This window comes from Hylobates moloch, unplaced genomic scaffold (assembly GCF_009828535.3).
Source record: "Hylobates moloch isolate HMO894 unplaced genomic scaffold, HMol_V3 SCAFFOLD_2, whole genome shotgun sequence".
Classification (NCBI taxonomy): domain Eukaryota; kingdom Metazoa; phylum Chordata; class Mammalia; order Primates; family Hylobatidae; genus Hylobates; species Hylobates moloch.
Genome location: NW_026652277.1, coordinates 66,680,550 through 66,694,505, shown reverse-complemented (window position 1 = coordinate 66,694,505; position 13,956 = coordinate 66,680,550). Strand labels below are relative to the sequence as shown.

At 37.8% G+C, this 13,956-nt stretch overlaps 2 protein-coding genes across 10 annotated transcripts in view; one reads left to right on the top strand and one right to left on the bottom strand.

Annotated features, from left to right (window-relative positions):
* CLOCK (clock circadian regulator) overlaps positions 1-6,730 on the top strand; it is a 118,337-nt gene extending 111,607 nt beyond the window's left edge. For 4 of the 7 annotated variants that reach the window (XM_058434345.1, XM_058434357.1, XM_058434354.1 and 1 more), the window contains 2 exons: positions 1,517-1,681; positions 3,702-6,469. In XM_058434345.1, the coding sequence (XP_058290328.1) occupies positions 1,517-1,681; positions 3,702-3,737 (201 nt within the window). In that variant the 3' untranslated portion in view covers positions 3,738-6,469. Of the gene's footprint in view, positions 1-1,516 lie in introns of all 7 variants that reach the window. The other 3 variants (XM_058434363.1, XM_032151348.2, XM_058434366.1) reach the window with 2 other exon arrangements.
* A 1,099-nt stretch (positions 6,731-7,829) lies between these two features.
* TMEM165 (transmembrane protein 165) overlaps positions 7,830-13,956 on the bottom strand; it is a 33,926-nt gene continuing 27,799 nt past the window's right edge. Inside the window, exons 5-7 of one of the 3 annotated variants that reach the window (XM_058434370.1) lie at positions 12,476-12,581; positions 9,944-10,066; positions 7,830-8,141 (exon numbers count right to left, since the gene is read on the bottom strand). In XM_058434370.1, coding sequence (XP_058290353.1) covers positions 7,921-8,141; positions 9,944-10,066; positions 12,476-12,581 — 450 coding nt within the window. In that variant the 3' untranslated portion in view covers positions 7,830-7,920. Of the gene's footprint in view, positions 8,142-9,943; positions 10,067-10,943; positions 11,740-12,475; positions 12,582-13,956 lie in introns of those variants that run through there. The other 2 variants (XR_009211927.1, XM_032151411.2) reach the window with 2 other exon arrangements.

Genomic DNA, 13,956 nt, shown 5'->3' with positions numbered 1-13,956 from the left:
TCATACAGTCTCTTAGACCTTAAGCCTATACTGCAGACATAACTGGGGTAGCTACTATTACAAATAAAGAAATAACAACAGTTTAAGACAAGTTCTAAATTATGTAGGGAAAATGTATCCAATGAGAAGTAAGCATAAGCTAAAAAAGGAGAGGACCTGCCTTAACATCTCAGCCTTCTGTCAAGGAAGAAAGGCCCTTAAAAGAATAAACATTCTCAGATGGCATCCCAAAGACATAGGACCCACAAAGAAATGAGACAGGCAATACCCCTCATAAATACACTTGTATGTAGGTAATAAATACACAATTTGGCTTTTCTAAATTATGTAATATCTAGTTCTAAAACATGCTTCTGTTGTAACCTTATAAGGCTCATAAGTATCCCGAAGTCCTTGCCTTACACAGCTTTTCCTAATAACAAAGAGAGAAAGAAAACTCTGAAGGTCCTTGACAAAGTGTAGTAGTCTTTAAGGTTTGCCAGGGATTTGCTCTTTTGTGTGTGTGTTTGTGCATGTTTCTTTCATATACATTTGCAAAAATCGCCCACCACAGCTCCATTTGAAATTAAGAACCCTGCAACAAGTTGTATTGTCAGTAATGGGGAAAGGACTTTCATTGTAAAAATTCACTTTCTTTCCGTTAACGTTTTTTTGTATCTGAAAATTTTACATTAATGAACAGCATGTCAGAAGTAAAAATTTGGTGAAAGGAACAGAGGCTCATATATTTGAGTCTTGCCCAAAGTCACACAGCTTACTTATGTAAATGGCAGAGCAAAACTCAAATGCAGGGCTTCTGTCTGCAAATCCTGTGCCTTTTTTCATTTTGTTTTGTTTTGTCTGTCTTTATACCACACTGCTGCTTATCGGACCTAAGGCTCCAACTTTGCCTTCATATTTATGATGCTTTTAAATAATATAAATACTTAATCTTTATTAAGAAGCCAGTGTCGTAGGCACTGTTATTCATATTTTCTAAAGAAAGAAACTGAGGCCCAGAGAAGTAAACAGCTTGACCAGGTCACACATGTGGTAAGTAGGGCAGCCCAAGTTTGAACCATTCAGTCTACCTCAGGGCCCACGCTCCTGGCCACTTAACTGTGCCACTCTAACCAGCTGAGTGAACCTGTGTGCAGAAGGCATTGTCTGGCCTCAGAGTATTTGTTTTTCATATAGTCATAACTATGCTCAAATTTTATAATTTAAAACATGGGTCTTTAGGACATAAAGTGAAAAAACCTGTGTGATTTGGCTCAAGATCTAGATTGCTTTCTATACCATAAAATCTGCAGCTCAGATTCCTTTAAAAAAATGAAACTCTCTCATACTTTTAGAAAGAGGGAAGGCCTGATAAGCATTTTCCAAATTAGAATTTTTAAACCAGAGAGTCAAAGTGATATGCATTATGTAGAATTTTAAGGATTTTGTCCCTATGGACAGGGGAGAGTGTGAGTAAATCTTACGTGGGTGCCATAAAGGGAGTAAAGCAATGCTGCATAATCCATTTGTTTTTTAGACTTCTAGGTTGCTCCATGGGAATCCCTCAACTCAACTCATTCTCTCTGCTGCATTTCCTCTACAACAGAGCACCTTCCCTCAGTCACATCACCAGCAACATCAGTCTCAGCAACAGCAGCAACTCAGCCGGCACAGGACTGACAGCTTGCCCGACCCTTCCAAGGTTCAACCACAGTAGCACACGTGCTTCCTCTCTGACATCAAGGGAGGAAGGGGATGGCCCATTAAGAGTTACTCAAATGACCTGAGGAAAGGAGGGAAAGTTCCAGCAGTTTCATGAGATGCAGTATTGAGTGTTTTAGTTCCTGGAATTAGTTGGCAGAGAAAATGCTGCCTAGTGCTACAGATGTATATTAAATACCAGCCAGCAGGAGGTGATCATAGGGGCATAGCCAGTTCTGACAGTGTTTTAGGTGCCTGGATATTTTTTGATGGAAAAAGAATATATTGCCAAATGTTAAGAAGCTCAGCTATGAAATGACCTCCAGGGAATCAGAAAGGCACTAATGATGTTAGTAACTTTCAGTGGTTCTGTGCCTCTTATCAAGTGTTACAGAGGACATAGCACTGCCATGTCAGGGGTTTTCTCACGGTGATGCCATGAAGACAGTCCAGTAGACTTGGTAGCGACCCCCTCCCCCAACCCCTCTCCCTTTTCAGATAATGATGGAACAGTAATTACTTTCAGAATGTTGTGTGGGTTCAAATTCTCTATGTACAGATGATGTAAAAATATATATATGTCTAGATAAAAGGAGAGAAAGCAAAACATTTTGTATGCTGCATGAAAGCGTTATCTCTTCCTTACAGGTATGAGCACCTTTCCTGAGATTCTGACACCATGTGCAAACTGAACCATCCTCTGTTTTTCCTTTTGTTTACAACACAGTAGTGTTCTGTTCACTTTTCCGGGGCACAAGTTTTTTTGTTCATACTTTGGCTGTGATGTCACAGTTTGTTCAGTGAGGTATGATGTGCTGCTGGGAATGGATTTTTTTTTTTTTTTCAGGTTAAATTATTGATACAGCAGGATTTTCAAGTTATTCAGAAATATCCCTCATTTCATTATTTTTCAATTATGTTTGAAAATAGGATTTGCACTGCTTTATTTTAGGTGGTTGGGAGTTTTGATTGCATATTTTGTTATATAGTTCATAGTTGGAAATATTTGTGTAAATGGTTTTCAACAAGCCTGAAAGTAATTTCAAGAATGTTTCAGTTATAGAGGTAAAATTTGCACACAAAACATCTTAGGCACTTTTTAACATTCTCAGTCATGGGAATTTTAACTTTTGGGATTTGTTGGAATCTTTTTTATTATCCTTCACAATTTCAATGCTTCTTTTAGTCAGAAATGATTCAGGGTTATTTGAGGGGAAAAAACCCCATAGTGCCTTGATTTTAATTCAGGTGATAACTCACCATCTTGAAGTCATTGTCCGGTTTCTGTAGCAGTTTTGAAACTTTAGTACCTTTTTAACAGCATGTGAGTGTCAGTGTCATTATTAGTCTCCTAATAAGTTCCTTTGAAGACTGCTATCAGTCTCTTGGACTGGAGGTACAAATAATTTAGAAATAAAAGATGACAACCTAACACGATCATAGTTATTAATGTGATCCTAAAATTGTTTCCTAAATTAGCATTTTTCTTTAAAGTTAGTCATTTAAGAATTTACCACAAATATTTGCTCAATATGATCTTGATATTCCTACAAAGAGAAAAGAAGGGGTAGAGATTTGGCTATGCCTTTACTACACTGGAATATTGTAACTCACATGCCTTCTAAACGTGAACTAAGATTTCCTTTGGCAATATCATATTCTAAAAGTAATAAATTCCAATACAAGTTACATACATTTTAAAAACCTTTTATAGATTTTATGGTACTAATGAAATTTACAGTGATAGAACAGAAGAGGATTAGTAGAAATACATTATTAGAATATAAAAAATGTTATTACTGAGGAAAGGGAGGAGAGGACAGTGTAATCAAAATTGACCTCAAAAGAAAATGTGTAACAGAGTTGAGGTTGTTAAAACAGAAGAGGTTCTGAACAATGAAAATTAACCTAATGCAGAATTGCTAGGTAAAGAGGTCAGGGGAATGCTAAGCCAGTTCTTAAGACTTCTCTGTCCTCTGCTTTGCTGTTACCCTTAAGGCATATACTTTGTCTTTCTGCAGAAAATTCTACCTGGCTACAATTACTTTGAACATTAATGTTGAAAAAGAAAACAACCAAAGAAAATTGGTACTTACCCTTCTACAAAAGAAGTGCGACCAGATACCAATCATGTTAATCCGTAATTAACATATCAAGGAGCTCTTCTAGCTAAATGACCATCCAGTAGAGATTTCCCACATTCCCATGAATATCAAGAATAGTTGTCAGAATATGTATGTACCTGAGCATACGTACACAGACAAGGGGGATGTTGTGGAATATGGCAATAGCATTGTTCTTCTCCCCTTTCAAATTGCCTTTCTTGACCTTATGCCATTCCATATATATCTGAGTTGTGCCTCATTTATTTATTGGCAATACCTAGTAATATGGATTTAGCTAACAAAAGATATGAAGAACGATTATATTGAGGCCTGCCCTCTACACACCACACTTAAAAGATGGTGAACTGTGAGTACTACTTAGGTTGACAGCAACAAAGCATAAGACAAGCCCCAGGTAAACGTCTAAACTGTTTACTCACATTGTCCTACTCCAGCCCCTTCAATTATTTCCCATCTCCACAAATAGTTGGGGAAAAAAATTAAAATTTTCCTTTATGATTGTTACTGCTCTTCGCAGCTCATCTTTTCCTGCTTAGAATTCACCATTGCTAATTTAAAGGAGCAGCTAGCTGCTTTTCTGTCAGTCTGAAGCATAGTAGTGGAAGAGGTAGTAAACACCAGCTGCCTCTTTGCTGCTTTGTTTTCCTCCTGATTCTCTTAAATTTGGGTTGCAAAGCTATCCCGCCCCCCACCCTGCCCCATGAAACTTGAGCATTCAAGTGAAGATTCAGCAGTGTCTGTTCTTCATTCATTTCTATAGCCAAAGCTGTTAGTTAAAATCCCAAATCTATAGCATTTAAAAATGCCAAATAGAAACACCTTCCAGCTTAAAAAAAAAAAAAAAAAAGTCTTCCCTCTGCTTTACTCTCACAGGTATTCATCTTTCTTAAAAACACTTATTCTGGGTGGTACTTTTTAGGAAGAAACTATTGAGTTTCAGGAAAAGTGCTAGCTACTCTGCAGTTACCGTGCTTTGGACTTGCAGTTATCATAGTTTTGGGGGAGTCAGTATTGTTTAACAAATGCAAGTGAGAACTACAAGCGTTAATAAAGTTGCTCCTCAGAGTGGTGTCAAACCAGAACCCAGATACTTAGAAAGTACTTCATTTTTTGAATGGAAAATATTGGAGGAACAAGTATAGGAGATGCAGGTAGCATGTGAGTAAATACTATGGTCTAGCCTTCAAGCATCCCAAATTCTGGGGGTAACTTGACAGTGCTGTGCTCTCCTTTGTCATTTATATCTGGCTTAGGAATGGAATAGTAATAACAAGATGCCAGTGATTTGGAATAGTTTGTTATAGAATATTCAGTGCAAAATAGTGAAAATGTTTGGATTCTTCAGAAGTGCTATAGTTGTTGGTCATTGCCTTAAAGCAGTCTGCTTGACGCTAGGAGCACTGAAGCAGTCCAGCTCCATCAAGAGCACTGTGTTGAAGGGAGAAGAACCCTTGTTCAGGAAGCCGTAGAAAGGGATCCTTAAAATAGTACTCTACGCAGACAAGTGAAAATTCTTTCAAACTGGATATTACTCAACATGTTTTCAGATGTCTCCACTACATTGAGGCAAACTTTTTAAAAGTGGAATGCAAATAGCATTTTACTTTAGTATTTCTGCTTTTTTCTTTCTGTTTCTTTGGTAATTGAAAGTTTGTTGATGAATATTTGTGTAAAACGCATTCAAGTCTATAACCTTTCCAATTACCTGTGGCCCTGTTAGTCCCACGGGGAGTCCCTGTTGGAAGGGCGTAAACACTGGATATTAATGTTGCTGAGTGAGTCTTTCTAGCCAGGACAAGCTGATTGGAATTTTTGAATGGTAGAGAAGAAACAGCACAAAGGCGCTTGCCATTTTAAGTGTTTGCAGAAAGAGAACCTTTTAAGTTTGGATTGGGTGAGCTTTCTTCTGAAAGGAGCTTCTGAAGTAATTGCAAAGGAATAGAATCGACTATTTTTATAGTATATTTAATATATTTGTATATAACTATGAGTATAATAGGAACCCTCTACATGCCTCCCACTTTTCTAATTTACTTCCCCTTTTGCCATAGCACTAGTATAGCCTCATCCGCATGGGTAATGTGCCTATTGTCAGCCTACCAAAAGATAGTGCTGCTGCTTTATGAGACAGGTGAGAAGACCCAACTCTCATGCCTGGGGATCCTTTACGGAAGGAATAGCACACACTTTTAAAACAACCTACCACAGTCTAAAAGCATCATTTTGAAATGTAACAAGCACTTTATTGCAATTACTCATTTTGATAAAGTTTATTCTTAGGCGTTAACCATTTCTAAAGGATCCCCAAATCATCACTTACTTAGGTGAAATTATATAAAATGACACATTTCTGAGAAATGTTTAGGTCCAGTGAACCGTAGTTGGTTTATGGGAGTGATTTCAAGATAGCCAAATCAACTTTGACTTTTGTTTTGAATGTGGAGTCAAGAGATTGTAGATGCCTAGTTTGATTTAAACACTATTGTAAACCTATCTTGCCTATTGTGTGGACACCAAAAGAGACCAATGAGCCTGTTTATTTTTCAGAGGTGTAGGAAAATTGCATCCGTGTGAGTAGATGTACAGAACTAATCTAAAAGTGATTGCTAGTAGTATTTTAGAATATAATAATTTCAAGAATTATTCTGAGTGTTTTAAATGTGCCCTGAAATGTTGGCATGTCATTTCAGCATTTCCATTTGAATTGCTCCTGTAATATTTTTGCACAAAAAGGACTGAGAAAAAGACTACTTTGGTTAAAGGAAAAAAATAGTATAATTTGGTCTTTAATTTTAATGTCTCTTGTGGAAACACTGGGGATAAATTTTGTTGGCACAGTTATTCAGGATATTTAAAACAGTGTTGAACAGTTCACAAGAAATTAAGCAAACTTGGATTTTAAAAATTAAAATACTTTTTTTCCATGTGACTGTTTTGCATAGTTTTTTCCCCCTGTCATAACACTACATTCCTTGTTTTTCTTAAATAAAATACTCCGCAGGTTTTGTTGTGTTTAACAGTATTTTGTAAGCTGCCTGGGTTTCCTCAGGGAAACATTATTTAGTGGAATAGGGATATAGTTTATGGAGAGACAATTAAGTGAAATTCCATCACCACCACCAGCAAACACTGAGGTGCTGCATTAAGTGACAATCAAACTAGTAAGTATTTATGAAAGAATTTAGAAAGGGGTTCAAAGAAGCAATTGCTTTTAAAGCAGTTCTCTGGGGTTCTTGAATAAAAATGGCTAAATGTATTTATTTATATTTTAAAATATTTGTGTGTTCTGTTTTCTCATCAAAGTGATTTCGGTGTCATGTATTTAATTTGTGGTTTGTTTTGTTTTGCACCATATTCTTAGAGAACTGGCTCCGATTTGGGGTGCAGTCACCAACTTTCACGATAATCTTTACGGACAGTCTGAATCTACTTTACTTCAGGATGGCAGTGGAGGGGCCAACTCCAGATGCCCCTGCACTTCCCTCCTCTTCTCACGTCATCTAAGAAAGAATTTTAAAAATAACTCCTTTCAAATCGGATTCATACAGTTCCGACCTTTTTCTAGTTTCACGTGCTGCCTTCTCTGTTTTATGGGCACTTTTTGTATGATTACTTCCCCAACACAGCCAAAGGCCAGTATGACAGAACCAATGGCACATGATGCCTCTATTTTGCCCATTTGGGGAAATGTTAATAAAAGAAATAGCATCTTTTAATGGCTGTCATTATCATATCCATATTAAAATCCATTTAAAGTTCTTAAATTTGGTGGAATAATGTATACAGGCTGTAAACTTCTACAAAAAATGTTTGCTGTCTTTAATATGGTGTCATGTTACTTGGTCCTTTGAAAACAAAACAAAACTTCCATACACACGGCACTGCCCAATAAAGCAGTGTTGGAATATTGGAAGCCTAGACATTTGAGGATCCTTCTTGCTCACATGCATTGGAACAGAATCCTCCACTTTAGGACTCAGAGAAGCTATGGAGTCCCACAGGCTAGGTATAGCACACAACTTAGAGAATGGTAGTTAAAGCACGTCAACCACAATTGAATTTAATGATCTAAAAAATATTTCTTAACTCCGAGGGTTGAACTGAAGATACGTTTTCAAATAAAAGCTTTTAAATTTCTTAGGAAACAAACTGTGACATCGCTTTTAAAAATGACATTCAAATGTTTATAATGTGTTTTTGAGTTGGCTTGGACTAGTGCAAGTTCACTGCTGGCAATGGTTATGCCAGTAAAGTTAAAATAAGTTGTTACCTTCAGATTGATGTCCTGTATAACCAGACAATCATCTTCAAGCAAAAAAATTGGCCAGGAAATGTCTTTAAAAAAAAAAAAAAAAGATGTGTCAGCCAGAACAGCTATCATTCAGACCATTCTGGAATGATTTTGAAATCTTTACAATGGTGTAAGTTGGGGAAGGCCTCAGTATGGCACTTTCATATTCACTCTATGTAAAGATTGAAGCCCAAAGATGAGTTAAATTCAGTGCTGTATTGAAACCAGTCAGTGCAAAAAAAAAAAAGTTTTACCTTTGTAAATTTTTCATTGTTAACATCAGTTGGTAGTTGTTAAAACATGCACCAAATTCTTTATAATGTTCTGTGTGGTTCTCAATGTGATATTCTTGACATTGCTGTCCTTACTGCTTGGTTCTTGGTTTTAAATTAAAAAGTAGATGTAGCCCATCATTTTTACTTCCAAAACGGTGGAGCTAAAAACGGCTAATTGATCTTGAGATAAGAATACCCTTTACTAAGGCAAAGATTTAATTGAAATCCAAATTGATTTATAGAAACGAAACTGACATTTTCCATTTGTTGTCTTCTGCCAAAATTCTGAATTGCATACACGCATGAAGGATAATGAATGGTTTCAACGGTGCTATATTAGGTTCTCTGATTTTCATGACCTATGTATGTTTGGAAATACAATATTGTATAAAATGTGGATCGTTTTGTTACCGATTTAATATTGCCATTTTAATTTGGTGTAACAATTGGTTACACTTGTTTTTCAAAGCTATCCTTTGAGGAGAAAGTCAAAATGTGTTGTTAGCCTACCTCCACTCAGGCCTCTTGCTGTGTAATCATTATTCCAGGTTATGATGTGCGTAGCTTTTAAAACTGCGTGTACTATTATTCTGCTCTTTCCCATACTCTTGTCATGTATTCAGAACCTAAACTTATAGCAAAAGAGCCAAGCAGTAGCAGTTTTTGTAAATGTAAAAATAATTAGATCCAGACTTTGTTTCCTTCAATTTCAAAAATAAAAAATACCTCAGTGCTATGTTTTTCAGTATCACCTGCATTTCTCAAAAAATAACACCTGCTTCATGTGGCACATAACTTGTAAGAATCACATTTTGGATTTTAAAGAAAGACTATTAAATATTTTAAGATCACTATCAATGACATTTCCCTTTCTTTTATTCAACAATGGAGCCTAACTGCAATAGCGATTTTTACCTTGTAGCTTAGGTCTGACTTACCAAATTCTCAGAGGAATTATGTCCTGCTACAAGATTGTGGTGGCTCAGAATGCGATGCTGTTGTTATTCGCCTATGAAGCTAGTAATGGGACCAAGCTACCTGAACTGAGGTTAGGCGATGATGGTGCCAGCTACTCTCTACGAGGAATTGTCTTTTCTGTTTGTTATTAGAAAAAACGGCTGGGTGCGGTGGCTCACGCCTGTAATCCTAGCACTTTGGGAGGCCGAGGTGGGTGGATCACCTAAGGTCAGGAGTTCAAGACCAGCCTGGCCAACATGGTAAAACCCTGTCTCTACTGAAAATACAAAAAATTAGCCAGGCGTGGTGGCAGGCACCTGTAATCCCTGCAACTTGGGAGGCTGAGGCAGAACCGCTTGAACTCAGGAGGCGGAGGTTGCAGTGAGCTGAGATTGCGCCACTGCATTCCAGCCCAGGTGACAGAGTGAGAGAGACTGTCTCAAAAAAAAAAAAAAGTATTTATTAGTAGGCCAAGCATGGTGGCTCACGCCTGTAATCCCAGCACTTTGGGAGGCGGATCACAAGGTCAGGAGTTCGAGACCAGCCTGGCCAGCATGGTGAAACCCCATCTCTACTAAAAATACAAAAAATTAGCCAGGCATGGTGGCACACACCTGTAATCCCAGCTACTCGGGAGGCTGAGGCAGGAGAGCTGCTTGAACCTGGGCGGTGGAGGTTGCAGTCAGCCGAGATCACACCACTGCACTCCAGCCTGGGCGACAGAGTGAGACTCTTACCTCAGAAAAAAAAAAAAACAACGTACTAGTGAGAATTCCTCACTATAATAATCTAAGGCAATATAGACTGCCTAACCACAGAGTTTATCTTAATCCACAGACATTGTTTTCTACCCTTTGATACTTCCTATAGCAGAGAACTACAAATATGACCTTTTTCACCAACATGTGCTACTTCTAACTTGGCATTTAAAAGCTACTTTTTAGCTGAAACCCCTAAGATCTCCACAGTAGTAGCTGTCTTCCTCACAGAGTTAGTTACCATGTAGGACAATTGCTGCGTCCTACAGTGCTGGATGATTAACTGGGTTCTTTCACAATCTCTTCAAATTGCAAACTACATTGTGGACCTTTGTAGTAGCTCATAAACCTGAATTGCTCTGGGTCTCCTATTATACCTCACACAAATAACATGGATGTTTCTGTAGAATTGTCCTTCAATTTAGTGAGGCTATTAATGGGAATGTTACTGCATATGATTTTAGAATATAAAAGGCTGAGAGAAAGCAGCTGTTATGCTACTTGGGTGAAGTAGTAGTCAAATCAATATACTCAAACGACAGTGACGACTGAGGTTGCTATGAAAAAATGAGGTAGTCTTCGCATCATGAATGACGTTAGGCTCTGGAATTAAACCGCCTGGTGTGACTCTACCATGTAACCTTGGGTGAGTTAGTTTTTTTCTTTTTTAACCTTATATTAGTACCTACTACCTCACAGAACTGTAAGGGCGATGACAATGCTTTCGAACAATGCCTGGCCCCTGTGTAGCTACTTTAGGCATCTCACATATTTAATATGTTAGTGTTTTTACATCAGCTTTAGAAATTGGCCTATCAATACTGATAATTGTATATGACACACAAGGAAAAACAAGCACTGGTCATACCACTTTTATTTATATTGTTATCTATGTTACATTGTTTATTTAATATAGAAAAAATATGAATACATTCATAGTATTCTCTTTTAATTTGGTAATTCCACATTGTCAAATATTGACTGTTTTTATATTGGGTGTCCTACCCAATTAAAAAAAAAAGAGGAAGAATGACCTGGCAGACAGTTCTTGTTGTACCATGTTATTGATATAACAGTAATATCATATATGTCTCTTTTTTAAAACACCTAATTTTGAAAAGACCAATGATTAAACTACTGCTTACTGGCTCAGGGAAATGTTTTAAGAAACAGAAATTCATTCTTTCCCCAAGAAAAACTTTAAGGTAAACGTCTTAAAACACCTAAGTGATGAAGGAGAAAATTTGTATTCCTTAAAAAGGGGTCAGTGCTGAAAGAAAATTGCATGGTAGACCCCAGTGCACAACGATTCTGCACCAAAAGAAAAATGAGGACCATATTAACATAATTATGCTGGAGAGAAGAAAAACCCACACTTAGAAGTCAGGTTTCTTTTAAAACTCCTTGTTACAAATAGAATCAATGATTATATCTCAGACATAATACTGGGTCAAACTCACAAAATCAGTGCTACAAAATACAGTATTTTTCCATCACTTTTAGTTGTAATGTACACTATGTACAGAAAGATAATATTACCTATTTTAAACTAAATACAGATGAACAAACAGCTTGTTAAAAACCAGAATCAGGGCTTATAAATAGTGCAGAAAATGCAAACGCCAAAAAAACGATGCCTCCTATGATTGTCACTGGAAGAGAGAGGGAAAAAAGTCAAATACAGCAAAATTCCTGTACCTTGACACTGTACAAAATGAAAAGGGAGCCGATGAGGCGGCCAATTATTCTTCCCATCTATTAAACTAACCTTGAAAACAAATTAGAATCACTTCAACCCCTTTTACATAGCAAGGAACAATACTTAACATGCTTGACTGTGAACAGTAAGAATCAGGTTTTTCTCCAGCACTGTTTTGATAAATGACAGGACTGTATTAAATCCAGACAGTGCTGGCAAGCAATAGTAGAACTATATAACTCATGTTAAAATCCAGTTATAAAAGAAAATGTTCAAGTCTTCTGACTAGCAAAGAGGCAATTCTTCCATCTCTAGACCTAACTGTAGCTTCACAGGACATATTCAGCAGAATCAGTACATATGGTCTCCACATGATTCCAGTCTTGTACTACACATTTTTAGAGCCAAAAACCTCTCATACTTCCAAATGACAATTGTTTTACTAAGATAATATGTTAACAAGAAGCTACTATGAATTCAATACAAATGACTTTGTATTTTGCTAACTTGTACACAGGTGAAGAAAGTCCGTATTTGCCATACCACGAGTAATACCTCTATAAGAGATGGTAGGTAATTACAAAAACCAAGTATACTTCAGCAGCAGAAATTTAAATAATAAAAACTAACACCCTTTAATCTCTCAGTGATTCTAAAATGTTATCTGATTTGTAATTTTCAAGACTTACCAGTTCTGACAGAGATTTTCTGTGCTATCATTCTTCCTCCAATTACTGCCAATCCCGTGCACAGGCAGTGCCCCACAGTTCCACCCACGGCTACACCATAGGGGTCCTGGAAGCAAGCGTCACAGCATTAATTCAAAACCAAGGTGACAACTGCTGCTTGAGAACCGTAACAATTCAGAAGCACTAAAAATGGTGGCCAACAATTAAAAAGCATAATAGTTATAAAAATGCAAGTATATAATAAATTTATGAAAGGTATAATGGCTGTTTTAAGGAATATGTACCAGTTATACTTAAGACTAGACCTAAAAGTTGAAATAACCCAAATCAATTTGTAAAGTCAAACAAATCCTGATGAAATAAAGTTAATCGAACCTTTCAGCAGTTATTAACCTTCCTTCACAGGCAATACGTAGCACTGCTATGACAAGTTCTAGGGAGGATTTTAAGCTAGACATCTGTTCCCTCAGGTACTGCTTGGTATTACGAGAAACTCAGTCAATCCTTCACAGAACAGTATGCCTCTGCTTCCTGGGAACAGAAACCCTGCCTCAGTGCCAGGACCCAAGGATTTATCCAGTGAACACATGCTACCTGAGCAAAGCAGGCACTCAGATTAGGGGGAGAGGGGTATTTAGTAAAAGTTTCCCAGAAGATAGCCCTGAAGAATGAGCAGGGGGCAGTGAGAATGTGATTTTGTTTTGTGGGAGAAGGAACATGCTAAATAGAAAGCAAAGGCCAGCAGTACCAGACAACCAGCTGCAGAGCCCTTCAGCATTTCACAAAAGGAGGTCATGAGGGTAGGTGGGAGCCCAGATCAGGGAGGACCCTATCATCTTGGAGTTTAAACTGTGTCCTCAGACACTTGTTCGTTTTTAGCTGGAAAGTAACAGAACAGATTTATGCTTTAAAAGTCCATTAGGCCAGGTGCAGTGGCTCATGCCTGTAATCCCAACATTTTGGGAGGTTGAAGCAAGAGGATTGCTTGAGCCTGGCAGTTTGAGACTAGCCTAGGCAACATAGTGAGACCTCATCTCTACAAAAACATTAAAAATCAGCCAGGCATCCTATCAAGTACAAGTGGTCCCAGCTGCTCGGGAGGCTGAGGTGGGAGGATCATTTGAGCCCAGGAGGTTCGTGGCTGCAGTGAGCTGTGATTGTTCTCCATCCTGGGCAATAGAGCAAGACCCTATCTCAAAAATTTTTTAAAGTCTACTGGAGAGAAAGAATCAGAGGGGAACAAGACTGAAGGAAGGGTGATCCACTGCGATGCTACAGCAACGGCCCTGGGAAGAAACTGTGTTGCCCCAGATCGGGGTAGATGACTGTAGGCAAAGATCAGGTGAATTTGAGAGAAAGTAAGAAGGCAAAATTAACACACCTCCATGATAAATGAATGATAGGCTTTATGGAAAAATATCAGAGCCAAGCATAGTAGAGCCAGCCACTCAGGAGGCTAAGGCAGAAGGATCACTTGAGGC